The 26,217-nt window shown below is 38.7% G+C and overlaps 1 protein-coding gene across 5 annotated transcripts in view; it reads right to left on the bottom strand.

The window, feature by feature from the left end:
- The window catches only part of WDR37 (WD repeat domain 37), a 67,294-nt gene extending 42,557 nt beyond the window's left edge, over positions 1–24,737 (bottom strand). The window contains exons 1-4 of one of the 5 annotated variants that reach the window (XM_090266448.1): positions 24,536–24,737; positions 10,618–10,795; positions 5,706–5,802; positions 174–269 (exon numbers count right to left, since the gene is read on the bottom strand). In XM_090266448.1, coding sequence (XP_090122574.1) covers positions 174–269; positions 5,706–5,802; positions 10,618–10,755 — 331 coding nt within the window. In that variant the 5' untranslated portion in view covers positions 10,756–10,795; positions 24,536–24,737. Of the gene's footprint in view, positions 1–173; positions 270–5,705; positions 5,803–10,617; positions 10,796–23,992; positions 24,174–24,535 lie in introns of those variants that run through there. The other 4 variants (XM_090266447.1, XM_090266444.1, XM_090266445.1 and 1 more) reach the window with 4 other exon arrangements.
- Between the last annotated feature and the right edge of the window lie 1,480 nt (positions 24,738–26,217).

Raw genomic sequence — 26,217 nt, 5'->3', positions numbered from 1 at the left:
CTGGAACAGAAGCCCAAGTTTCCAGGCGCCTCCCTCTTTGCTCTATGTCCACACCTAAGTTATGGATTGAAGTAATGCTGACCACAAAAACCAAGTGAATCGTGTCCCACATTAAATTCCAAATTCCCTCCCCATGTAATCTGCAGAGCTCCCTTCATGAATATCCCCCTTACCTTTAGTTTTCAGTTGGCCCTTACTCAGCTCTGCCCCATCAATCACTTGTCCTTCTGCAGCTAAACGCTCATTAAGAGTGTCAACTTCTCTACGCACTGAAAATAAAAAAATTTTTGGAAAAAGGAAAGTATGTACTTTTTATGTTTATATATATACTGACCACTTCCAAAACTTGAGCACAGAAAAATGTTACATGTGGGTATTGTCTAAACAAAGACATGAATATTATCTTATAAACAAGATCACAGTTTACCAAGTTCTCAAAAACTCTCAAGACATCATTCCAAATATAGAAACTCCAATTTTCTTCCTACACAGGCAAGACGTGATAGATACTATCAGGGCTCTCATCAAGCCAAGCTCTTGAATTTCAATATAGTTCCTTTCCTTTCTACTTTATTCTATATACTTAAAAACACTATCCTGTTCAAAACTCAATGTAATATTTACAGTCTCCCTGAGAACACTGAAATCAAGGGGGAAAAAAACATAAAATTAAAATTTTTTTTTACATAATCATTGTTGCATGGCACCTTAGAGTGTCATGTAAGGATTATACATAAAGAAGGTTAAAAACTGATGGAAAGTTATTAAAAATGAATAGAAGCAGAGGTGTATGGGAACAGAAGAGAAGAATGAAGAAGGCCATAAGCTATAAAGAAGAGAATGAGTAGACACTGAGAGGAGGAAGCGGACACGGCTGTGCTTTGGATGCATGCTGTTATCCCACTGTTATCCACCCTGTACAGATGAGAAAAGAGGCCAGACGGGGGAAGGAACTCATCCAAGGACATGACCTACTGCAGCCATGCAGCTGGACCCTGCCTGGCCACAGATTCACCCAGCACTAAGGGTATATGCCTACCACGTTGCCTCCCAAGCTAGGACAAGATTTGTTCAGGTTACAACGAGGCAAGTGTGTGGGTGAAAGTACAAATGAGATGAGTTAGAGAAAAGGCCAAGCACCAAAGTTTCTGAAAAATCCAGTCTGAGCAATTTCAACTCTATGTCACAGGCAAGGGGAAGCCATTGAACCTTTAGTCTTAGTCATTTGTAACCCTACAGTTTTCTTGAACAAACTGCACAAATTCATAGAACACGAGGCCTTAGATCACAATGGAAACTCAACAATACTTGAGTCCACAATTTAAACACACACACACACACACACACACAATACACACATACATACACACACAAATTAGACGCAGTACGTGGTACCTAATTTTTATTTTATAAAAAGTTGGGATAATTTCTCCCTCTGGAAATTTTCAAGATGTACTTAACAAGGAAAATCCAATATCAAAAGAGCAAAGTTTAAATGACATACGATTATAGTCTCTTCACTAATGATCCAACTATACCACTTAGTTCTGAAGTGAAAATATGTTAATAATCCAAAAGCTGTTTATTAGTATTCAATTTTTGGAATCAACTTATAAGGCATGAAAAACCTAATTAGTTTAAAATTCTATAAACATGAACTCTGTAAAACAACAAAAACTGGAAAGTAATGGAGCAGTGAAGGGTAAAGGACATGTCATTTCCTAACATTTCACAGCAAAGTATGACAGCACGTGGCCTAAAGTTGACAGAGCAAAAAACAGAAGTAGATTAAGTTTATAAAAATTATCAATAGAGCCCTAGCTGGGCTGCTCGGTTGGCTGGAGTGTATACCAAAAGGTCATGGGTTCGATACCTGTTCAGGACACATACTCATACCTTGATTGCAGGTTCAATGCCCAGATGGGGTGCATATGGGAGGCAACCAATTGATATTTCTCTTTAAGTCTCCCCACACACCTTCCTCTCTCTCTAAAATCAATTTTAAAAATGTATCTCCTTAGGTGAGAATTTAAAAGAATTTTTAATTAAAAAAAATAATAATTAGAAGAAAAAAAGGTAGCAAATGTTTTCCTTTGCAGAGTGGGATGGGGCAACAGGTGGGGTAATGGCAGATATCTTTTCCTTGTATACTGCCTGACTTTCTAAGACATTGATTTTCATACCTATTTAGTCAGGGGCGCTGACCTCCTTTCCCTTAGACTATCAAATTTAAAAAAATGACAAGAGCCAACACAACAATAGCTGCCCGGTATAAATGAATCAAAATTATGCTTTTTTTTTTTTTTGTCAGATAGGCAAAAAATACATTTTTTGGTGCACCACTGAATTTTAGTAATTAGTTTATGCATACCACGAGGATGAAAAAGGCTGAAAACCGTTGGTTTAAGGAAATGAAGACATTGCTTCTAAAATAAATATTTTTTAAGTTAAAAAAATATTTTTTTCAATTACAGTTTATATTCAATATTATTTTGTATGCTTCAGGTAAATACAATTCCTTTAAAAAAACTAAAGACAAGATGACTGACTTTGAGGATCCAAAGACTTGAACTACATTTCCTGCACATGAACGTGTTTCTTTCCCTTCCCTCATCTCCTTCCTATCTAGGACCATTATAGTTACAGACATCTGCATTTTTAGCAGAATTTTACCCATTTATTATTACTTTTTTAATATTCAAGAACTTCTGCATACGAGAGATGTAGTAGAGTATCAGACTTGAAAAATGAAGATGTTGAATAGGTATTTGGTGCTTTAAAAACATTGTGGCAGTATAATATGATAAGCAAATGAATCAAACAACTCTGTAAATTACAAATAAAACCTGAAAATGAACTGAAGTGAAAAGGATAACTTCCAGACAGTATCTTTCCATTGTAACCTGTTATTTAAGGAAATACTAGTGATTTGTTCTAAGTAGGATGTGAAACCGGTTCCAAATTACTCTTCCTCAGTCCCACCTGCCAAGAACTTAAATGTAACTGATATAGCAACCCTTCCCAGGTATACTGGCAGGTTATATGTGATCTTAGAATACACTGGTCACAAAGATAAGGTAGAACAACTGAAATGGTGGATTCATTTACATCGTTGTAAACGTGTCAGGGAAGGTCAGTTTTCTAAAAACCAAGTAATGTCTTCCTGCCTATCTGCATGTTAATAATGCAAAAGCTGTTTATTAGTATTCAATTTTTGGAATCAGCTTACAAGGCATGACCCAGGCAGCCCTTCCTTTGCACACGCCCTTAGGAGGGGATCAAAGATGCACTAGGAGGACCGACTGCCACTGATAGAGGGAGGAAAGGCTTCAAGCCAAGAAATGAGGCAGGCTCTAGACACTGGGAACACCAACAAGGTGGGGACCACTGTATTCACTACAAATAACTGAAATCTGCCACAATCCAAATAAGCAGAAGATCCTTTCTCATAACTTCAGAAGGAATAAAGCTCTGCCCACACCTGATTGTAGTCTGCAGAGCTGTAAGATAATAAATCGTGTTATTCTAAGCCACTAAGCTTAATATAGCAGCAGAAAAGAAAACAGGACTTCTGGTCAAGAGAGAGACATAGGTAAACACAGCTCACCTCCTTGCACAAATACAGCAAAAATCACAGCTAAACTCCAAAACCATTATCACCTAGAACCATCAGAAAAGTGAGCTGTTTGGAAGCCCAACCAAGGAATTAAAGATGTCACATTTATTCAGATGGGTAGGAGGGGTACAGACATAGAGACACCGAACACCCACATGTGGTGGATAAAAATCGAAAAGGGTATCTCGGGAGCGAGGGATCCTAGCACCACACCACACCACACCACACCACCCAGCCCAGGGTTCCAGCCAGGAAGATAAGTCCCCATAACTTCTGGCAACAAAAAATCAGTGCGGGTTGGGGCAGCAGAAGAAATGACGGGATTCTCGAGCATCTCCTCTTAAAGGGCTTGCAATGGACTTGGGACTTACTCAGACTCATTCCCACTGGGATCCAGCACCAGAGCAGCAGCTTGAAGGGAACCAGTGGCACAGGGGTCAAAACTGAAGTGTCTGACATCAGGGCAAGTGCTGGGGGATAGCTTCCTCCCAGACAAAACTCCAGAGGCCACGTAGCAGCCATTGTCCCCTTTCTGAGCCCTCCCCTACACAGAGACACAGAGTAGTAGCACCAGATCTGAAACTCCATCAACCTGGTTCACATGGGATGCCCCATCCTGGCGATTACCTAAGGCTCTGCCCCATCCAACTTACAAGTATGCTTTTCTACATTAGGCCACACTACTAAGACAAGGCATCAAAGCAGCTCTACCTAAAACACAGAAACAAACACAGGGAGACTGCCAAAATGAGACAAAAAAAATATGGCCCAAATGAAAGAACATAACAAAACTCCAGAAAAAGAACTAAACAAAATGGAGATGAGCAATCTATCAGATGCAGAGTTCAAAACATTGGTTATATAGATGCTCAAGAACTCATTGAGTACTTCAAAAGCATAAAAAAGACCAAGGCAGAAATGAAGTTTACACTAAGTGAAATAAAGAAAAATTTACAAGGAAACAACAGTGGAGTGGAAGAAGCTGAAAATCAAATCAATGATTTGGGACATAAGGAAGAAAAAAACATTCAGTGAGAACAGCAAGAAGAAAAAAGACTCCAAAAGAAAAAGGATAGGGTTAGGAGACTCTGGGACAACTTCAAACATACCAACATTCAAATCATAGGGGTGCCAGAAGGAGAAGAGAAAAAGCAAGAAATTGAAAACTTATTTGAAAAAATATTGAAAGAAAACTTCCCTAATTTGGTGAAGGAAACAGACATTCAAGTCCAGGAAGCATAGAGTCCCAAAGAAGATGGACTCAAAGAAGACCACACCAAGACACATCATAATTAAAATGCCAAAGGTTAAAGATAAGGAATCATAAAAGCAGCAAGAGAAAAGCAGAGAGTTACCTACAAAGGATTTAACAAAAGAAACTTTGCAGGCAAGAAGGGACTGGCAAGAAGGGACTGGCAAGAAGTATTCAATGTGATGAAAAGCAAGGACCTACAACCTAGATTACTCTATCCAGCAAAGCCATCATTTAGAATGGAAGGGTAGATAAAGTGCTTCCCAGATAAGCTAAAGCTAAAGGAGTTCATCATCACCAAACCATTATTATATGAAATGTTAAAGGGACTTATTTAAGAAGAAAAAGAAGAAAACCATGAGCATTAAAATGGCAATAAATTCACAACTATCAACAACTGAATGTAAAAACAAACTAGGCAAATAAGCAGAGCAGTAACAGAATCATAAATATAGAGATCATCTGGAGGATTATCAGCTGGGAGGAGGAAAGGAGAGAATGAGGGTATAGGTGCAGGGATTAAGAAGTCCAAATTGGTGGGTACAGAATAGGCAGGGGGATGTTAAGAACAGTATAGGAAATGGAATAGCCAAAGAACCTACATGCATGACGCATGGACATGAACTAAGGAGGGGGAGGAATTGCCGGAGGAAATGAGGGGTGCTGGGAGGAATGGGGAAAGGGGCAAAATTAGGACAACTGTAATAGCATAACCAATAAAATACATTTTTAAAAAAGAGAAAACAAATACAGTGGTGAATGCCCACCCATAAATATGACTCTCAAAGATTTTTAAGTGAAAAGTTATAAAAGTATATTAAGACAGGAGATACTCACATTCTAAGTTTTCAATATAAAGGTTCTCAAATTCTCTTTCTATTTGACCAAACAGTTCCAAAAGTGTACTGCGAACTGAGGAAGGCAGTTTAGAATCCTGCAGAAAAGGAAAATTTTGTTTAAAATGCATGAATGAATAAGACACCCTTTTACCAAGTACCAATATAGTTTTCAAAAGTGAATTTTCTTGTCCTGGCTGATGTGGCTTAGTTTGTTTGAATGTCATCCTGTAAAATGAAAGGTTGTGGGTTCAAGTCCTGATCAAAACACATGCCTAGGCTGTGGTTCAGTCCCCAGTCAGGGCATATATGAGAGGCAGATGGATGTTTTCTCTTGTACCAATGTTTCTCTCCCTCTCTCTCTCGCTCCCTTCCCCTCTCTTAAAAAAAAATTTTTTTGAAAAAAAAAACAATCAATAAGCATGTCCTCAGGTGGGAATGGAAAAAGTCAATTATCTTTTATCTTTACATGCTTTATTTTTTATACATAAAATACTTGAAAGAACTTATAGCTTCAGATTTCTACATAAAACTAAAATCAAATTGTATAAATGGTTAGCTAGGATAATATGAGGTTCAAGAATAAGTACTTCTTCAAAACAACATAACTTTTCTTTTTATAAGGGAGGAAGTAAGTTTATACTTTATTTAAAAACTTCCAAAGTTATAGAGAAAGCAAGCACTTCTAATAAAATTATATTATAAATAGCCTTTAAGTTCTACCATATAGTATTATAAATTAATTTTATTGTTATGTACTAATAGAAAATGTGCCTCTTATTAGAGTCCTTATGTCCACTGTGCTTCAAGCAAAATATTTCCTATTAATTTATATAATACCTAAAAGATTATTGTGAAGACAGGAAAAAAAAAATCTCACCTGTAAAAGCAAAACATGCATCAGTTAAATGAAAACATTACAATGTAAGTCCCAGTAAGCTCCTGGTGCCTGCATGCCACAACACATGTTATGCATACCTCAGTCCTAACCGAACCTCATGAGAAGTCAGTGGGAAGAAGCAACATCTCACCTAAATTTTTAAGTACAGTCAAAACGTAAGCAATGTCCTAGGCACCAACTACACTGACAAGCGTTTACCTTCCTGACAGTGCTAATAACCAGGGAGACTGACACAGTCTACACTCTGCTCTAATCTTCTGAGGACATGGTCTACGTAGTATAGTATTTTCTATGTGACCCCATCCCAGCACTTAGGAGTATTTTCAAACAAAATTCTTAACAAGTACTGCAATATTTCTAAAATAATGTTTTAATACTTAACTGCTGTCAGTGTAATTTTCTAAATGATTTTTAAAATTTATATGCAGCACAAACTTTTTGATATCTAATGAATTGCAAATAAAAAGATAAAACATTTATTAAATTCCTTCTCAGATTAATTTCTTAGGAAGACAAGAATTTTAGGCAAAATGATCTGTAATGACATAAGCATTTTAGCAGTATGTTTTGAAGTAATCACAGAATGCTCAAGTAAATTTTACAAGCTACTTGAAAATATATGTGAATCCACTTGTTTACAAACTAAATCTGGTAGAATTGATTCATGCAGCCTCTCTCAATTCTCATCTAAAATACCAATAAAAAACAAGAAAAAAAAACAACCTTCAAATAACAATATAAAATAAACTAAACCATCACAATTAATGTTTAACACACTATCTGCCCCACCTGTGGCATGTGCAGCATCTCCTCCCTCTCCACACCATGTTCTTTCCAAACCCCACATTCAGTTAGCCCTCCTCCTAAGTGTCATTCATTGGAAGCTTTTGATTCCAAAGACCAAATCTCCTCTATGTTTATCAATTTCAACTCACCTACACCCACAATGTTTTAAAATCCTTATTAAGCCACTGAAATGTTACATTTACTTAAATGCCTCAATATAAAATGTAACTGTAGCCCTGGCTGGTGTGGCTCAGTGGATTGAGCACTGACCTGTGAACCAAAGGGTCGCCAGTTCAATTCCCAGTCAGGGCACATGCCTGGGTTGCAAGCCAGGTCCCTAGCTGGGGGCATGTGAGAGGCAACCACACATTGATGTTTCTCTCTCTCTTTCTCCCTCCCTTCTCCTCTCTCTAAAAATAAATTTAAAAAATATTTTTAAAATATATAACTGTAATGACAAAACTAAGATGTCACCATTAACGTCACTTGATAAAAAGACAATCAAGAAACAACATGCAGTGAAATGAGAACTTTTCCAGTAGAAGGCAAGAGGAGTTGAGTGAGGGCTCTCAACAAAACTCTTGACCTTTCCGAACAGGTATCCTAGTGCCATTTGACTTCACAGGCCCTGAACTAAGGAGTTGAACTTCTAGCATCACTTGAGAAAACTCATGATAGAAAAGCTACTGATTCAGTAAAGCTCATAAAGGGATTTGCATTTTACCACAGCAGCACGAACTGGGTACAGGACCATCAGTGCTGCATGTGCACAAATTCAGTAGCCCTCTGCAACTACAGACCTCCCATCCTGTCACTAAGCACTGCTTTTTAAACTACTTCCAACTCATGAACCTAAGAGGTCACTTACTATAGCTCCTTTACACAAATCTTCACTATTGATACTGCTCCCCAACAACTCAAAGAACATGACTGTAACCTCATGTAGAGAGTGATTACCTATTGTTCAACTCAAACCCACTGAATCTCAGACATCTCCGCTCATACCCACCATGCCAACTGCGTGCATCTCACACCATCGCTACCATCTTCCCACTGCTGAACCAGGCGGGCAAAGCACCTCACACCACCCATCCACAGGCAGGAACACTGGAGACACCACAATGAGGGCTGAAGAGCAGTGCTAGGCTGTGCAGCTCAGGAGACTCTGAGTGGCCTTCATAAAAGGTTACCCTGAGATGTAATTACCCTACTTGTGCTACATCACAATGGAGGGGAGGCACTCAGAAAGAGAAGAGAAGAACACATATACTTCATGCCAGGAGATGCTAGCCAAGGTTGTAGAATTTTCACTGCTAGAAATGTAAGTAAATCTAACAACTAAAAAATATATATATATATATGCCCTAGCCAGTGTGGCTCAGTTGGTTGAAGCGTTATTCCATAACCAAAAGGTTGTGGGCTTGATTCCCAGTCAGGCCACATGCCTAGGCTGCAGGTTCAATCCCTCATCCAGGCACATATAGGAGGCAACCAACTGATGTTTCTCTCGCACAGCAATGTTTCTTTCCCTCCCTCCCTATCTCCCCTCCCCTCTCTAAAAAGGCAATGAAACAACAACATCAACAGAGTCCTCAGGACGAGGATAAAAATAAATAACAAAAAATTTTTTAATTAAAAAACATATCTTAGGCTATTTACCTACTCAGTCCAACATGGTAGCCAGTAGCCACATTTGACTATTTAAATGTAAGTTAAACTTTTTTAAATTTCTCAGGGTCACACAAGACACATGAGGCTTGTGGTTCCCGTATCTGATAGCACAGATCTAGAACATTCCATCACAGAAGGTCCACTGCAAGGCTTTGTTTCAAACATTCACTTTCCTAAGTGTTATGCGATGTGTTCCCCCAAACTCATATGTGGAAGTCCTGATCCCCAACACCTCAGAATGTGACTGTATTCAGAGCTACTATGATTAAGGTAAAATGGAATCAATCGAGTGGTGCCCTTATCATAAGCAGAGATTAGGACACAGACACACAGAGGGACGATCATGTGAGAACACAAGGAGGAAACAAATATATCTACAAGCCAAGGAAAGAGGACTCAGGAGAAACCAGTCCTGCCCTCACCTTCATCTCTAACCTTCTGCCTCCAGGACTGTGGGAAAATAAAGTTCTGTTAAGTCCCCCAAGTCTGTGTGGAACTTTGTTATTGCCACCCAAGCTCACTAACACACTAAGACTATCAAAGCCATTATAAAGGCTCCTTAAAGTCTATGGTTTTATTTCTAATACTAAATTAAAATGTAACTTCTTTTAGAAGGCAAAACCAGGTATTTGTTCATTTATTCATTCATTCAATACATATTAACAGGGTTGTAACTGAATATTTACTACATGTCAGCAACTGCACTCGGTTCTGAGAGTGCACTGCTGCGCCCCTAAAAGCTACATCCTAGAGGTCCAGACGTCAGCATCCCAGGCACAGTTCTAACAACATCCAATATTCCAATGAGCCAATTTCTCAGATTTCAGCCTTATTTTTCTATAACATTATGACACATGAATATTATAATTGTGAAAGAATGATCATAAAATATATGTATATATGTCTCTGTATATGTTTATATATAATAATATGAACACAGATAGATCTATAATTTATTTTACTATCAAATATACTTTTATTTAGGTTTCACAATATTCTTTATTAACTGACACATTTTTATCACAATAAAGGAACTAGAAAAAGTATAAGAAAACATCTTTATCAATGAAATATTAGTTCATGCAAAGGGAACATCAAATTACCAGAAAGACATATAATGTGATAAACAGCACATGACATACTCACTACAGCAAACTCAGGATAAAGCCAAGAAAACTTACTGAAAGATCCAATTCCAGAAACTCCAGAGAAAAGAAAGAAGATCACTGAAATGATACCTATTCTCTTTTTCTTGAGACTATCGGACAACCAAAACCTGCACTGTAGAATAAAATCTACACTATAGACTAGCACAAAGAAAAACTCATCCAAACTGTCACCCCCACTTTTTTATGATTATTAGGCACTGTGAAAACATTAACCTGGGAATTGAATCCTATCACTGTGTAGGTTGCTATATCTGACAGTTGTTTCAATTGGGGGTGAAGGAGTTGGGTTTGTTTATTTTTGGTAACCCACACTTTTTCTCTACTTTAGAGGCCTTGTATATTTGGTTATTTCTGGAACATTACAAACATGCTCAACATTAACTTACTTGTCCTTCCAACATTTCTCTTGGCAGACCCGTCCTCTCCTGCTCCGAGCTGTTAGTTCTTCGTATAGAAAGGCTATGAGATTTACGTTTCTGTTTTGCTTGGCGAGCAGCTGAACAACTCCCGCTTTCAGTGGGCATTACTTCCACAAGATGATATCCTGGTCACTCCTGCAATAAGCTAGACAAAAGCAAGAAAAACAAGTATACTTTATTTTTGGTTATAGCAAACTGAAATGAAGAAAAAGGCGTGGATAAGACAATGACTACTTTTAATGCCAAACTTCCTTAGTATAGTTAACATGTACTATGTAATTTAGAATATAACAAATTAACATGCTTTAAAAGAAACCATCGCCTTTGTTAAAGAGGTAATTTTTTAATCAAACTACACTAAGATGTTTTAAAAATGAAATAGCAATGAAGAGCTTAAAATACAGAACAAGTCTCCCTTAACCAACTTTCCTCAGGCTCAGCCTACTCCCCAGGGAAACCAATTCTTACTGCATGGCCTAATCTCTACAGATTGTAGAGAGCGATTTTAAACCAGTGTGCCGCAAGAATTCTTAAAACATGCAATACCTGACTTATTAATCAGGGGCACTGACCTCTTTTCCCTTTGATTGTCAAATAAAAAAATGACAACAGCCAACACAACAGCCATCCAGTGTGAATAAATCAAAATCATACATATTTTTGTCAGATTAGCAAAAAAATGTATTTTTTGGTGTGTCGCAGAATTTTAAGAATTAGTTTGTGTGTGCCAGGAGATGAAAAAGGTTGAAAATCAATGTGCTAGAGAAATACAATGCAAGCTACACATGTAATTGCAAATTTTCTATTAGCCACATTTTAGAAAGCAAAAACAGGTGAAATTACTTTCACAATGACTTATTTAACCCAATATGTGTAAAATATTCTTTTCATCAATGCAAAAAATACTAATGGGACATTTCAGTTTGTGTGCTTCAAACTTCAACGTGTATTTCATATTCACAGCATGCCTCAACCAGAACCAGACATGTTCCATGTACTCCCATGTGGTCAAGGATGCCAGGAGACCACAGATTTTCATTTACCCATTTTGCGTATTACCTACGCATTTCTTGCTACTATGAATTCTTTTCCCAATATAACTATATCACGGTTAGTTAATATAATTTTAAGTAACATACACATGACATTTCCTTCTTCAACTACAGATTCACATTTTGGGCAGTTTTTGCTCTTATTTAACCTTCCTTCTCCCCATACATCTATGGTAGTTCATGTAATTTTAAGTAATACACTACATATTCTCCAACTATTAACACTACTTTTTGATCTTCTCCATTCCCCACTTCACATTGTAAGAACGACTGCAAGTATCCCACCTTTTCTTGAGCTCTCCCCCACAGTCCACCCATCTCCCAACTTCTGTTCTATCATTTGAGAATGTTATATAAATGAGAGCAGAGTATGTGCCCTTTTGAGATTTGAGCTTAATACCCTTGCGATATGCCCAAGCTGTTGCATGCACCAATAATTACTTCCTTCTGAGGCTGGGTCGTAGTCCACAGTATAGATGTGCTATCATACATTTATCCATTCACATATTGCAAAAAATTTGGTTCTTTCCAAATTTTTACTACTATAAGCAAAGCACTATGAACAATAATACACAGGTTTTGTGTGAACCAAGGTTTCCATTTATTTTGGATGAATACCTAAGTGTGAGACTGTTGGAGTAATAGGAAAATGCATATTTAATTTGAAAAAAACATAATTGAGATATAATTCAGGCACCATACACATCACTCCTACAGCCAACTTTAGGCAGCCACTACATTACTTTCTCTACATTAAAATTTTCCTATACTGGCCATTTCATATAAATGTATTCACACAATTTAAAGCCGGGTCTATTGTGACTGGCTTTTACTTAGCATGTTTTCAAGGTTCAACCATGTCACAGACTGTAGAGGCAATTTCTTCCTTCTTATCGCCAAATACACCACATTTTACTTACCCATTCATCAGTTGATGGACAGTTGGTTGTTTCCATTTTAAGGTTATTATAAATAATGCCACTGTGAATATTAGTATGTAAGTTTTTGTGTACATTTATGTTTTCTCTTGTGTACACACCTAGGAATGGAATTGCAGGGTCCTAGGTGACTCTATGTTTAATCATGACTTTTTTTTTTTTTTAGAAACTGTCAAATTATTTTCCAGAGTAAAAAATATTCCCATTGGTAATATATGAGAGATTCTGTCTTTAGCATTCTACCATCATTTGGTTCTCACTTTTTTTAATTTTAGTTGTTCTGATAGGTGTCATGGTCTTAATCTGCATTTCCCTGGTGGCTAGTGATATTGAAAATCTTTTTGTGTGCTTATCCCCTTTAGTAAAATTTCTCTTCATGTCTTTTGCCAATTTTTCTAATACAATTGTTTGGATTTTTACTGTTAAGATTTGAGAATAGTTTGTATGTTCTTCATATGAGTTATTTGTCAAATATGGGGCCTGCAAATAGTTTTTCCCAGTCTGTAACTTGTCTTTTCATCCTATCATGGTTCTTCACAAAGCAAAACTTAATTTGATGAAAACCAACTGATCAATTATTCTTCTATGAATCATATTTTGAGTCACATCCAAAACTTTTCATGAACACTAAAATTTTCTCCTGTATTCTTAAAATTTTATTTAAAATTGTCGTTAAATTTATGAGCTATTTTGGGTTGATATTTAAAAGGTATGAAGTTTAGATCAAGATTTTGGAGGTTTTGTTTTGGGTTTGTTTGGTTTTTTTTCTGATATACCCAATTATTCCAGCACTATTAAGTTAAGGACTAACCATCCTATACTGAACTAAGGTTGGGGTATTGGTCAAAAATCAATTGCCTATATGTATGTGGTATTACTTCTTGGTTCTCTATTCTGTTCCACTGATCTATGTATCTATCCCTCTGCCAATACCACAGTCTTGATTACTGTGCTATCTTGAAATCAGTTAGATTCCTAAGTTATCTAAACTATTCTAGTTCTTTTGCCTTTCCACCACATGAATTGAAAACAATCTTTTCCATATCTACAAAAACCGTAATAGGGATTTTAATAGAAATCGCGTTCAATCTGTTCATCAACTTGGAGGGAATTGGCATCTTTATTATGTTGAACCTTCTAATCCATGAATACAGTGTATCTCTCAGTTTCTTTAGATCATCTTTGATGTCTTTCCTGTTTTGTTGCCTTCCACATAAGTCCTCCATATGTGTTCTCAAATTTACACTAAAGTTTATATTTTTGAGCAATTTTAATATATTTTTATTTCCATTTCCACATGTTAATTGCTAGTATGTAAAAACATAATTGACCCTGACCTGCACGGTTCAGTGGGTTGTCTTCCTGCAAACCAAAAGGTTGCTGGTTCAATTACTGGTCAGGGCACACACCTGGGATGCAGGCCAGGTCCCAGGTTAGGGGCGATCAAGAGGCAGCCGGTCATCGTTTCTCTCATAAATCAATGTTTCTTTTTCCTCTTTCTCCCTCCCTTCCCCTCTCTCTAAAAATAAATAAATACAATCATTTTTTTAAATTAATTGATTTTTGTGTATTGAGCTTATATCCTACAATTCTGAACTCATTAGTTCTAGGATGTTTGTTATAGATTCTTTGGCATTTTCTATATAGACTATTGTGTCATCTAAAATCAGTTTTATTTCTTCCTTTCTGGTCTGTATGCCTTATTTCCTTTTATCTTACTGATCTGGCTAAAGATTCCAGTACTATGTTGAATTAAAATAGTGACTTTGTTCTGATCTCAAGGTAAAGATATTCAGTCCTAGCCCTGCATGGCTCAGTGGGTTGGACATCGTCTGGCAAAGCAAAAGGTTGCCAGTTCGATTCCCAGTCAGGGCACATGCCTGGGTTGAGGGCCAGGTCACTGGTTAGGGCCGTGCAAGAGGCAACCTATCAATGCTTCTCTCTTCCTTTCTCCCTCCCTTCCCCTCTCTTTGAAGATAAGATCTTTTTTTTTTAATTCACCCGTAGATTTTTGTAAATATATTTTTATCAAGTTGAGAAAGTTCTTTTTTATTGTTTGTTTTCTGAGAATTTCAGGAACAAGTGTTGAATTTTGCTTTTTTTTTTTTTAATATGATCATGTGGCTTTTCCTTTTTACCTGCTAACAAGTCAATTGCACTGATACCACATAATATAATACGACATGCAATATCAGTTTATCCACTGAATAAACCCCACTTGAGCATGGTGTACAATTCATTGTTTTCTCATTTTATTTTTTCCTACATTCTTGTGGTTACCGAAAATTTTTTAATTTCATTTTGATTTATCTATAAATATATCTCATTATAAATTTTTCTAGTAATTGTTCTAGGTATGACATTTTCACAACGTATCAGTTTACTGATTATCAACATTTTATCAGTTCCTGGTAAAATGTAGAAACCTTACCTTCCTCTTGTCCCTCTGTCGCAAACCCCCATTTCTAACATAATCATCTTAAATATTTGCTCTATGTACAAAGAGAACCACATCAGATCGTTACATTTCAACCTTCAAGCATAATGTAAAGAAGGAACATCAATTGAATTTACCAGTATGTTTGCTCTTTCCACTGTTAGTTCTTCCTTCCTGGTGTTCCCACACTCCTTATGTCACTTTTCTGTTTAGAGAATTTCCTCTACCTATTATTTTTGAGTAGGTACATATCATGTGAAGGAAGTTTTCCCTTGATATATTATTCTGAGTTGACAGTTCTTTTCCCTCAGCACTTGAAAAATGTGCCACTTCCTTCTGCCATCCATAGTTTCTGATAAGAAATCCAATATAATTGAAATTGTTTTTCTACTATAGGTAAACGGACATTTCTCTCTCACTGCTTTGTCTTTAGTTTTCAGAAGTCTGACTGTAACGTGTTTTAGCATGGATTTCTTTGTGGTTATCCTTCCTGGGTTTCGCTAAGCTTCTTGAAACTGTATATTTATGGCTTGCCAAATTTAGGAAATATTCAGCTAGTACTTCTTCAAATATATTTTGAGCCCCATTGTCTTTCTTCTCTTTTTCTGGGATTCTGAGGACAAGAATGATAGGTCTTTCTGTTAAAGCTCCCCAGGTCTCTGATGTTGTTGTTCTTGTTTTCAGTCTATTTTCTCTCTGTTGTTCAGACTGGGTAATTTCTATTGTTTGTCCTCAAGTTTCATGATTCTTTCCTGTGCCCTCTCCATTCTGTTATTGAGCCATCCACTGATTATTTGTTGTATTTTTCAGTCCAGAAATTTCCATGTTTCTTATTTATATCCTATATTTTCTTCCTGAGATTATCTATTTTCCATTTGTTTCAAGTATAATCAATCATTAAAATATTTCTATGATGGTTGCAAGTATAATCAATCATTAAAATATTTCTATGATGGTTGCAAGTATAATCAATCATTAAAATATTTCTATGATGGTTGCTTTAAAATCTGTCAAATAATTCTAATACCTGTCATCTCTGTGTTGTCAGTTGACTTATTCTCGAGTTTAGATTTTCCTAGTTCTTCGTGTGACGTGATTTTTTTCAATTAAGGTCTTAACATTTTGGGAATTATGTTATCAGACTTTGGATCTGACTTAAGTCTTCTATTAAAGCAGGCCTCCGCTGTCATTGCAGCAGCAGGCAAAGATGGGCACTACCTTTCTGCCAGGTAGATATGGAAGGTGGATAAAAGTTGGGGCTCCCTGATCAGCCTCCATTTGACCCTTGCTGGGTAAGAGTTCAGACTCTTCCTTGGCCTCCACTTACACTACCCGAGCAGGACCAGGGTGGTTCCTCAGCTACTGCAGCCTATACAGATTTAATCTCAGGATAGGAGAATGAGAAAGAATTTGTAGCAATCTTTAATCCATCACACCTTATGTTACTTGCATATTTTGCCTCTACACTTAATAATATTCTGCTTCCCTAAGAAATATCAGTGAATAGAAATATATAGTTTTGGCACTTCAAATATTTAGTGGAATATATAAATATAAATAATTCAATTAAGTTAAACACCCCACTCAGAATGAAATCCATAGACCACAATGGTTAAGAACACGAGTTTTATGGTCACACAAACTTTAATCCTCCCCCAACTCTTCTAAAGATTGGCTCTTTTTCATCATAAAGCCTCAGCTTAAATGTTACCTCCTCAAAAAGGTTTCCCTTGACCACCACTACTCCTAGCACTTCATGATCCTTACACCATTTGTACTTAGATCTTACATGTGGTTTTCTCACTCACTAAACATTTCCTCCCCTACATCATCACCACCATGAGGAATGGGACATGGCTATTCGGGTTCACTACTGTATTTGTAGGGCCTACCATGTTGCCTGACATAAATACATCCTCAAATAGTTTATGAATGTATAAGTGAATGAAAGAATAAACGCATCCACCACTCACTAGATATGTAACTTTAGACAAGTAACTTGACCACATTCCTAAGGCTTACTTTTGTCATCTTTAAAGCAGGGATAATAAGAGCACTTATTTCATTCAAGTCATTTGTCAAATACTTATTAAGTAAGTAGATGAGCTAGGTACTAGGAATACAGTAGTGAACAAAAGACGTGGGTCCTACCTTCAGGTTGCATAGAGTTGGGTTTTAAACCAGCCATTAAACACAGAATCTCATAACTTATTATAATTAAGAATAATAAATTATAATGAATAATTTAAATAAAGAGATATACAAGTACTATGAGGAGTCCAGATATTAGTTACAGTTGCAAAGGTCACTGTGAGAAACTGTCATTTAAATTGAGACTGAAGAATTAGTAAGAGTTAACCATGTGGAAAATGAAGAGGGGCAGGAACACTGTGTGCAAATGCCCTGAGCTGGGAATGAGACTGTTTTATTAGAAATACTAAAAATAGGTAATGTGGCTACAACATAGTAAGTAAACAATGAAGAGAATGGTGCAAGATAAGCCAGACAGGTTCTGGCCAAGATGGAGGTCTAGACTGACACACTCCATCTCCCTCAACAACTAAGGACTACGACTACCGCAAAACCAAAAATAACCAGAAGTCCTAGAAAATAAAGCTACATGGAAGTCCAACATATGAAGTTAAAAAGAAATGGTGTTCGTCTGGATGGGTAGGAGGGGTGAAGCCGGGGTGGAGAGGTGAAGCTGTGCTGCCGGCGACAGCAGCAGGACAGCGGTAAGCACAGACACCCATATTTAAGGGGAGACAAGAGGCGCCTGGGGAGCACCCCCAGCTGCAAACCAAACCTGTCAGCTCACGATTCCAACACCGGGGAAGGCAGACCCACATTGCCTTGGACTGTGAGGGCCGGAGGGGGTAGGGATGGAGGAGGAGGCTCCCAGTCTCTCAGCAGAAAGTGAACAGCAAGAATCCATCTTGGACCCCCGCCCACACACAAAAACGCCACAGTATGGTGAGAAGGGTCGCCCAGTAGTGACAAGTGCACGGGACTTCGCCCCCTATAGGTGTGACAGCCCTGCCCAGGAAGCAAAGATAAACACAAAACTGTAAGGATGGCACAGATAATGGCAGAGATCTTGGTGACACAGCTGACCAGAAAGCAAATATCTAATCTTACGGATCAGCAGATAGGAAATCTTTCTGAGGCACAGTTCAGAGCTTTGCTTATAAGAATGCTTACAGACCTGATAGCAGATCTTAAACAAGATGGGGAAGGAATGAAGGTTAGTCCTGCTGAAATGAATGAAAACACATACGAAACTAGTGGTGAGGGAAGGAAAACCAGGGATCAAAATCAACAAATCGGAACATAGGGAAGGAAGAGTAAACCAGTGCAGAAAGAGGAAATGAAAAGTGAGGAAAATGAGGAGAGACTCAGAAACCTATGGGACATCTATAAGCGGGCCAACATCCGAATCATAGGGCTGCCAGAGATAAATAAGAACCACCAGAAGTTGAAATATTATGTAAAAAAATAATGAAGCAGAACTTCCCTAACTTGGGGAAGGAAATAGACTTACAGGTCCAGGAAGCACAGAGAGTTCCCAAAAAAATGGACCGAGGGAGAATCACACCAAGACACATTATAATCAAAATGTCAAAAATTAAGGGTAGAGAGAATCTTAAAAGCAGCAAGAGAGGAGAAGAGAATTAAATACAACGGGGTCCCCATAAGACTATCAGCTGATTTCTCAAAAGAAACTGCAGGCAAGAAGGGACTGGCAAGAAATATTCAAAGTAATGAAAAGCAAAGACCTACAACCACAATTACTTTATCCAGTGAAGTTGTCATTCAGAAATAGAAGGGGAGAGAAAGTGCTTCCAGGACAAAGTAAAACTGAAGGAGTTCATCATATTCAAACCACTGTTTTAAGAAATGTTAAAGAAACTTGTTTAGGAGAACGAGGATCAAAATTATGAACATTAAAATGAAAACTGTATCACAACAACCAACAACAGAAGCTAGGGACTGATACAAAGGCAAACTAAGGAGACAATGAGAGTGGAAAAAGAATTATAGGTATAGGGAACATTTTGGGGGGAGGTCAGCTGGGAGGGCAAAGTGGGTAAAGGGAGGGAGATGGTACAGGAATTAAGAAGCATAGTAGAAGAGAGTGGGATAGGAAGATGTTGAGAAGAACTATATGCACAACCAATGGGCATAGACTAAGGGGGGTGGCCAACTGGAGGGACGGGGTCACTGGGTGGAGGGGAACAAAGAGAAAAGAAATTGGGACAACTGTAACAGCATAATCAATAAAGCATATTTAAAAAAAAAAAAAAAAGATAAGCCCGTCAGGCTTAGATTCTGTTCTTTTACATTTAGATTGTATCCTAAAATAAAAAGAGAGTCACTTAAATGTTTTAAGCAGAAAAGTGACACTAGATTTGCATAAAAAATCAGTCTGGCTTTTGTGTGAAAATACATGGAAATAACAGGTGACTAGAAATGGGGAAGCTAGTCAGGAAGTTACTGAAATAGTCTAGGTGATAAATATGACAGTTAAGATTAGAGGGCAGATGACTGCATTTAGGGGCTAAGGGAGCAGGTGAGGAAGAAGAAAAGGGTTATCAAGGAGAGCCCTCATTTCTAAGGAAAAAAGTAAGTGAAATGGAGGTCAAGCCACTATGAGGCAACAGACTTGGAGAAAAAAAATCAAGAATACTGAAAGGACGTATTATTTTTGCAATGTCATTGAATATCTAAAACAACAAGGAGGCAGGAGGTATACTGTTCTAGAAAAGAGAACTGGACTTTATCAATCTAGCAGAGGTCTACATTTAAAGTAGATGGGTATTTTGACCCCATCATGCCTCTGGATCCAATGCTTTCCCATATTACTTTCTTTCAGAAAGAAAAGTTTATAATGCATATTACTGGTGAATAGGCAATACAAAATCAAACTACAGTCCCTTAAATGACACATGGAAATATTATTTCTGATTGAAATATGAGAGAGAACAAATCTTTTGATAAACTTAGATCTGAAAAATTTGAGCTACAGAAATTAGATGGTTGGCCCTGGCCAGGTTGCTCAGTTGGTTGGCACGTCATCCCGTGCACCAGGGGGTTGCAGGTTTGATTCCTGGTCAGGGCACGTGCCTGTGTTGCAGGTTCGATCCTCGACTAGGAGGCAAATGATCAATGTTTCTCTCTCCCTTCCTCAGTGAGCATATCCTCATGTGAGGATAAAGAAGCAAGAAAGGAAAAGAAAATTAGAAATGGTTGAAATAAAGGCATAAAGAAAAACTCACAAGGGTGGAATCTGTAATTGTTTAATTTTGTATAGAAAAGAAACATTGTATGGACATTAACTTCAATAAATTTGAATAAAATAAATCTATATTGTGCATATGACCCCTACTGAACAGTATTTCAGTAATTTTTTTAAATGGAAACATACAAATATTGGCCAAGAAATCAAACTAACTTAATGGAATCTTCTCCAGAAATTATATTCTTCATGAAAATATAAAAGGTGAACATAATTACCTTTTTCAATGATTACACGTATTAATAATTTCATAAAGCATATCCGTTAACAAAATCATTAACAGTGATTTACCAGTCACCTTGCAGTTTATAAGGTACATTTTGTAAAGGAATGGAAATATCAAAACACTGTGAAAGCTGTTCTGATAGGGACTCAAGAGAAAAAAGGAAACTTCACCTTTAGACACTTAAATCAAGCAAATAAAACAGTAAAGGTTTCCCTTTCCTCTCTCAAGAACTTCAGCAGAAACATTCTGTTAAGTATAAATTGGAACGTTAACGCACTCCCAAGAATCTGTCAATTGGTTATACAAAGTGCAAAGACTATAATACCAACCTTCCTTCCACCTCACAGTGGATTTTCTCTTAATATCATGCCTTTGGCTTTTCCAACCACTATATCTTCAGTAGGAAATTAGCAGTCTTCTTCACAGCTAATTTTTAATATCCCCACCTTCTGCCTTTCACTGAGTTTTTAACCCCTCACTCATCTCCATGAACCACATGGTGGTCTGGGCTTTGCCTGCTTTTGTTTGTCACTTCACAAAACAGTCCATGAACAGTCATTACCCACTGATAATTTCCAACCAAATATACATTTCAACTATTATAAGTATGGAAGATTTCGGTTCTCCAAAACGTGGCATCAAGTGGAGGTTTGGAGATTTTTTTCATACTGAATGATTTTATCTTTTTGTAACTTTCTAAACTCTGTGTAGTCATACCTCAGAGATGGGTTCTGCTGTACACTGTGTATTAACACTAAAATATTACCTAGCAAATTCAGGTAGTGCCTCTTCCTCTAATTTCTTCAGCTACCATTCACCATTCTTCTAAAATAAGACCTATAGGTTCCTCTATTTCTATCTTAAACTTCTCCTTTTTTTCCTGTTGTTAATCTGTCAGAATTTTATTTCCTGAAACTTTAAAGTTTTTTACTCATCTCTTCATTCACATCCTCCACCTCTTCCCAGCAGGCATCACGAGTCCCAGCACCACTTCTTTCCTTTCACAGCAGACCCTCCATGAAGAATAATTCCTTGGCCCAGGAGCTGAAGTGTCTATTATCTTCACCTCAGACCACGGTCAGTATTAAATTTTATTTAAACATTTGATAACAAGTTTAGATTTTTTTTAGGTTGATATGGAAAGAGGGGCAAGGAAGTTGCAAGTATTTGTAAAAGGACTATTAGTAGAATGGAATCTAGGTTAGACCAGGAGGAAGTACAGACAGGAAGAACTAAGAGATACTTTAACAAGTGGGCAGGTGACCTGAGGTGGAAGAACTAGAAAAGGTTGCTGTGAAACTCAAATGAATCAGTAAAAACAGAATCACTAATGCTCACAACACCGCTGAGCAGCAGTTTCCAAATATTTAACAGGCTAAACACTTTAATAAATTGGTCATAGAACTATAAAGAGAAAGAACTCTAATAAAAGTCAGGTACTTTAATTACTATGCACTGCTTCACCGAAATATACAAACTAACACTGAAGCCTGAAATTCAAAAAGATTATTATTTTCCTTCAAAATATTCACACTAATCCGGCAATATAGTACAGGTCACATTGAACAGGTTTATATAAATAAAATGTCCTAGTGGTTTTTCTTAAAACATTTACTTTCAATAAAGGGTAGTTCCCTCCAAATATTCAACATCCCTATCCTATCATTCAAATGAATTGATTTAAAATACTCTCCTTCTGTTTAACTCATTTGTCCTTAGTATATGCTGCCACATGCAATGGTATCCCCTACAGCAAAACACTACTCACAATTTCATATTCAATGGGAGTTTTAAACTTTTTTAGCAAGAGAAAAACACTTGCTTAAGTAATTTCATGAATGTTAATCATATGCAAAAGAATGGTTTAAAGAACATAATTTTCATGTGACATTTAAAAACATAAAATTTGACTGAACTTTCACAAAAAGTTCAATGAGATTTTTCATAACATTTTATTGTGAAAGTAATTAAGTAAATTCCTGGCAGACTGAAACACCAAACTCAACTGCTGAGTAGATCTGCAAGAGAGGCAACCTCAGAAACACCTGTGAGCAGTCTTCCCTGCTTAAAATGTTGCTAGTGATCTGGATCAAGGCAAAGGACACACCCTTATCAAATTTGTGAATGACAGTGAACTAGGGGACATCACCAAAAGGAAAATAACCAAGAATTTTTAAACATTTCAATAGTTTTTTAAAAATGAGCTCGGCCTGGCTGGTGTGGCTCAGTTGGTCAGAGTGTTGTCCATCCATCCATGCAGATTCATCCCTGGTCTGGATGCCTATGGGAGGCAACCAATCGATGTTTCTCTCAATAAATGTGTTTTTCTAATGAGCTCAAAAGCTAGGATGAAATTTAGTAAATGTAAAATACTCTCCTTAGAAAAACCAAGACATAAAATTCAGAGAGCTCTTGGTAGCACATGGGGGTAGGGGGTAGGATTAAGGGTGTTAGTTCAAGATAAGTGCAAAGTTAAGTGAACAGTCTAACAATGCTATTCAGAAAAAAAGTACTCTTAAATTAAGAGGTTGAGCGAAGGGGAAGGAAGCATACTAAACAAAAATGTCCTGTGTCGAGGACTTTGCAAGAATGCAGATCATATTATCAGATAACCTTCTCAAGAACAAAACAAGGCTAAGAATGGAGACTGAGGAAGTTCCTTGCCTAAGGTCGCACCGCTGTAACTGAATGTGGCCAGGGTCCACTACCCTTCTGTCTCCTTGGGCAGTACTAACAGAAACGAGGGTTGACGGTCACTGTGTTATTCCACCTCCGTCAGACCTTTCAGAAGTGATTGGCTGTCCAGCCTTGGACCTGGAGAAGGGAGCGTGCAGAATGCGCCCAGGAACCGGCGAGGACCCAGACCTGAGGTCCTCGACTACTTGGAGAATGTTAATTCGCAGGTAGGTAATTCTGGGGTCAAACGTGTAGACCAGCACACTGGACTTAAAGGGCTCCCGATTAAACCTAAATTACGGACACTGCGCTCTCCCAAGCCCGCGCAGCTTTCCCGAGCAGGACCGAGGAGCGCTGTGGAGAAACCCCCTCCCCAGGCCTCTCCGCACCTGCCCACGCAACGCGTGCAGTGCGGGGTGCGATCTCCACGGCAACAGAAACCCTAACTGACGGCCGCGGCGCAGGGAAGCCGGACATCGCTGCGAGGCTCAATGCACCCTCCCCGGACCTCCACTACGGCGGGACTAGGAGCGCGGGTCAAGGTGCACGGAGTCCAGGATTGCGTGGGGATGGATGGGGGCAATGAAGTCCGAGAGATGGTTCCGGAAGGCAGGAGGCGACTAAACCACCACCGCATACCCCTAACCCAGGGGAAGCAGCGGACGCCTTTGCCCGAACAGCCCGTCCCGGAAGGAAGATGGCGGCCCGGGCACTCACCAATGACGCCGCCACCGAACCCACCGCCTAGTGCCTGCCGGGCCGTGCGCTGCCACCCGTCGCTTACCAGCCACACGAAGCCCAGGACCGACACGGAAACTAAGCACACTGACTCAGCCCTGATGCGTCCCTCTACCCAGCAGCCTGACCAGCCGCACTTCCGGCGCTGTGGGAAGTCCCGGCCTCGCCCCGTGCAAAAAAAGCAAGCCAAAAGCCCCGCCCCTGAAGCCGGAAATCTCGCCAATCTTGCCCTACTTCCGGGTCGCAGGAAGTCCCGCCTGGCTTCAGCTGCGTCCAGGCCGCCGGAAGTCTCCCTCGGGCTCCGCCCCTTATTGGAACTCCAGTCTCGACCTCCGGCTCGCGCCGGAAGTCCCTCCCCACCGCCCGCGCTGGCTGACCCAGGCCCTAGAGGGGAGCTGGGGACTGATGGCGAGGTGGGCTGAGTCTCCATTGCGCTCCGTGTCCTGTGTAGTCACCAGGCTCTCGCTTCCGCGTCGGCGCTCGTTTGGGGAGACCTTGGAGTGTGGGGCCACAGGTACTCACCGCGGTCAGGTCCATCGGTGCCCCGGCACCGCACGCTCCCGTGCATGGTCCTGCAAGCCCCCTGTCGGGGTCAGTGCAACCCTTACGGCCGGGACGCGGACTGGCGTTCTGAGTGAGGCTGGTTGCTGCCGGAGCCCGGCCGAGATACTATTAATATTTCAGCTTATCTGCAGAAGGTGACTCAGCCAGCGTCCTTTCTGAAGTATCCGTTCACCATTGGCTCACAAGAGAAACGAAATCAGTTGCTCACAGCGAAGAGCTTTTTCGGCTTTGAGCCAAGACAGAAAATCTGCATAGAAGATGAGCCCAGCTCCCTCTGCGCGTGAAAAGCTCACCGCAGTGAATCAAGAGCATGAAGCCATTTCTCTCCTATCTGGGTCACCTTTCCTGCTCCTTTAAAAACTAAAGCTCAGCGTTCAAATTCAAGAAGCACTAATATAACTGTTAGTCAAGAAACAAATTTAACGTATTTGGTGATCCAAATAACCAGAAGGTATGTGGAATAAAACCTTAAGTTATGTCTGCATTAAGTATAATAAAAGCTTATAACTGAAAACACGCATGTAAGATGACCCAAGACTTTCACACTTTGGGGAGTTGTGGAAAACATTCAAGTTATGGTCTTATTGGTCACCTAATTTGCAAAAGGACTTTTGCTGGGCATGATTGCTGATAGCTTTGTGAACCATAGTATCTTCATCTAACATGCTAGTATGTGGGTTTCTTTTGCAATACAGTGTCCACAGTTTTGGATGAAACAGGATATTGTTAATTCAGGTAATTTTCCATCAATATATTTAGGATTCCACAAAAGTAAATGAGTGCATAATGAGGTGTCACAAATCTAAAAAGGGAAAGGAAGCACCACTTTCAGGGCATACTTTGTGCCAGGCACTAACATATTTAGTAATTTATTTAATCATCAAAACAATATAAAGTAGAAATGATTTTAAATTGAATTCTAACTAAACATGAGTGTTAAAATTACTTTTCAAAATTCAAAAAGGTACTATGCATAGAGCAAACATTAGATAAAAATCTAGGTTCAACCTTGGCCAGGGAACTCCGAGTTGTTGGAGCATCATCTAGATGCAACAAGGTTGCAGGTTAAATGCCAGTCAGGGCACATGCAAGAAACAACTGGTGAAGGCATAAATAAATAGAACAACAAATCGGTGTTTCTCACTTGCTTGCTCTCACTTTCACTCTCATTTCCTCTCTAAAATTAATAGATTTAAAAATTTTTTAATCTAGGTTCACATCACCATGTATGCTTCCCACCATGTATTCCTTTGATAGGACTGCTGAAACAAAATGCCACAAACTAGGTGGCTTAAGCATTGGAAATTTATTAGAGATCCAGGATCAAGGTGTCAGCAGAGTTGGTTCCTTCTGAGAGCTGTGAGGGAAACTATTCCATGTCTATCTTAGCTGGTACTTAGCGATCTGGCATTCCTTGGTTAGTGGCAGCCATAACTCCAGTCTTCACATGGCATCTCCCTGTGTGGAGGTCTCTTCACCTGGCACTCTTTATAAGATTATATTGGATTAGGGGCCCATCCTACTCCACTATGGCTTCATTCTAACTAATTACATGTACAACAACCCTATTTCCAAATAAGGGAACATTCTGAGATTCTGGGGGTTAGAATTTCAACATATGAATTGGGAGAGGGGGCACA

The sequence above is a fragment of the Furipterus horrens genome, unplaced genomic scaffold, assembly GCF_987537825.1.
Source record: "Furipterus horrens unplaced genomic scaffold, mFurHor1.1.pri manual_scaffold_2, whole genome shotgun sequence".
NCBI classification, from domain to species: Eukaryota; Metazoa; Chordata; class Mammalia; order Chiroptera; family Furipteridae; genus Furipterus; species Furipterus horrens.
The sequence above is the reverse complement of the archived record's forward strand: the minus strand, read 5'-3'. Positions and strand labels throughout refer to the sequence as shown.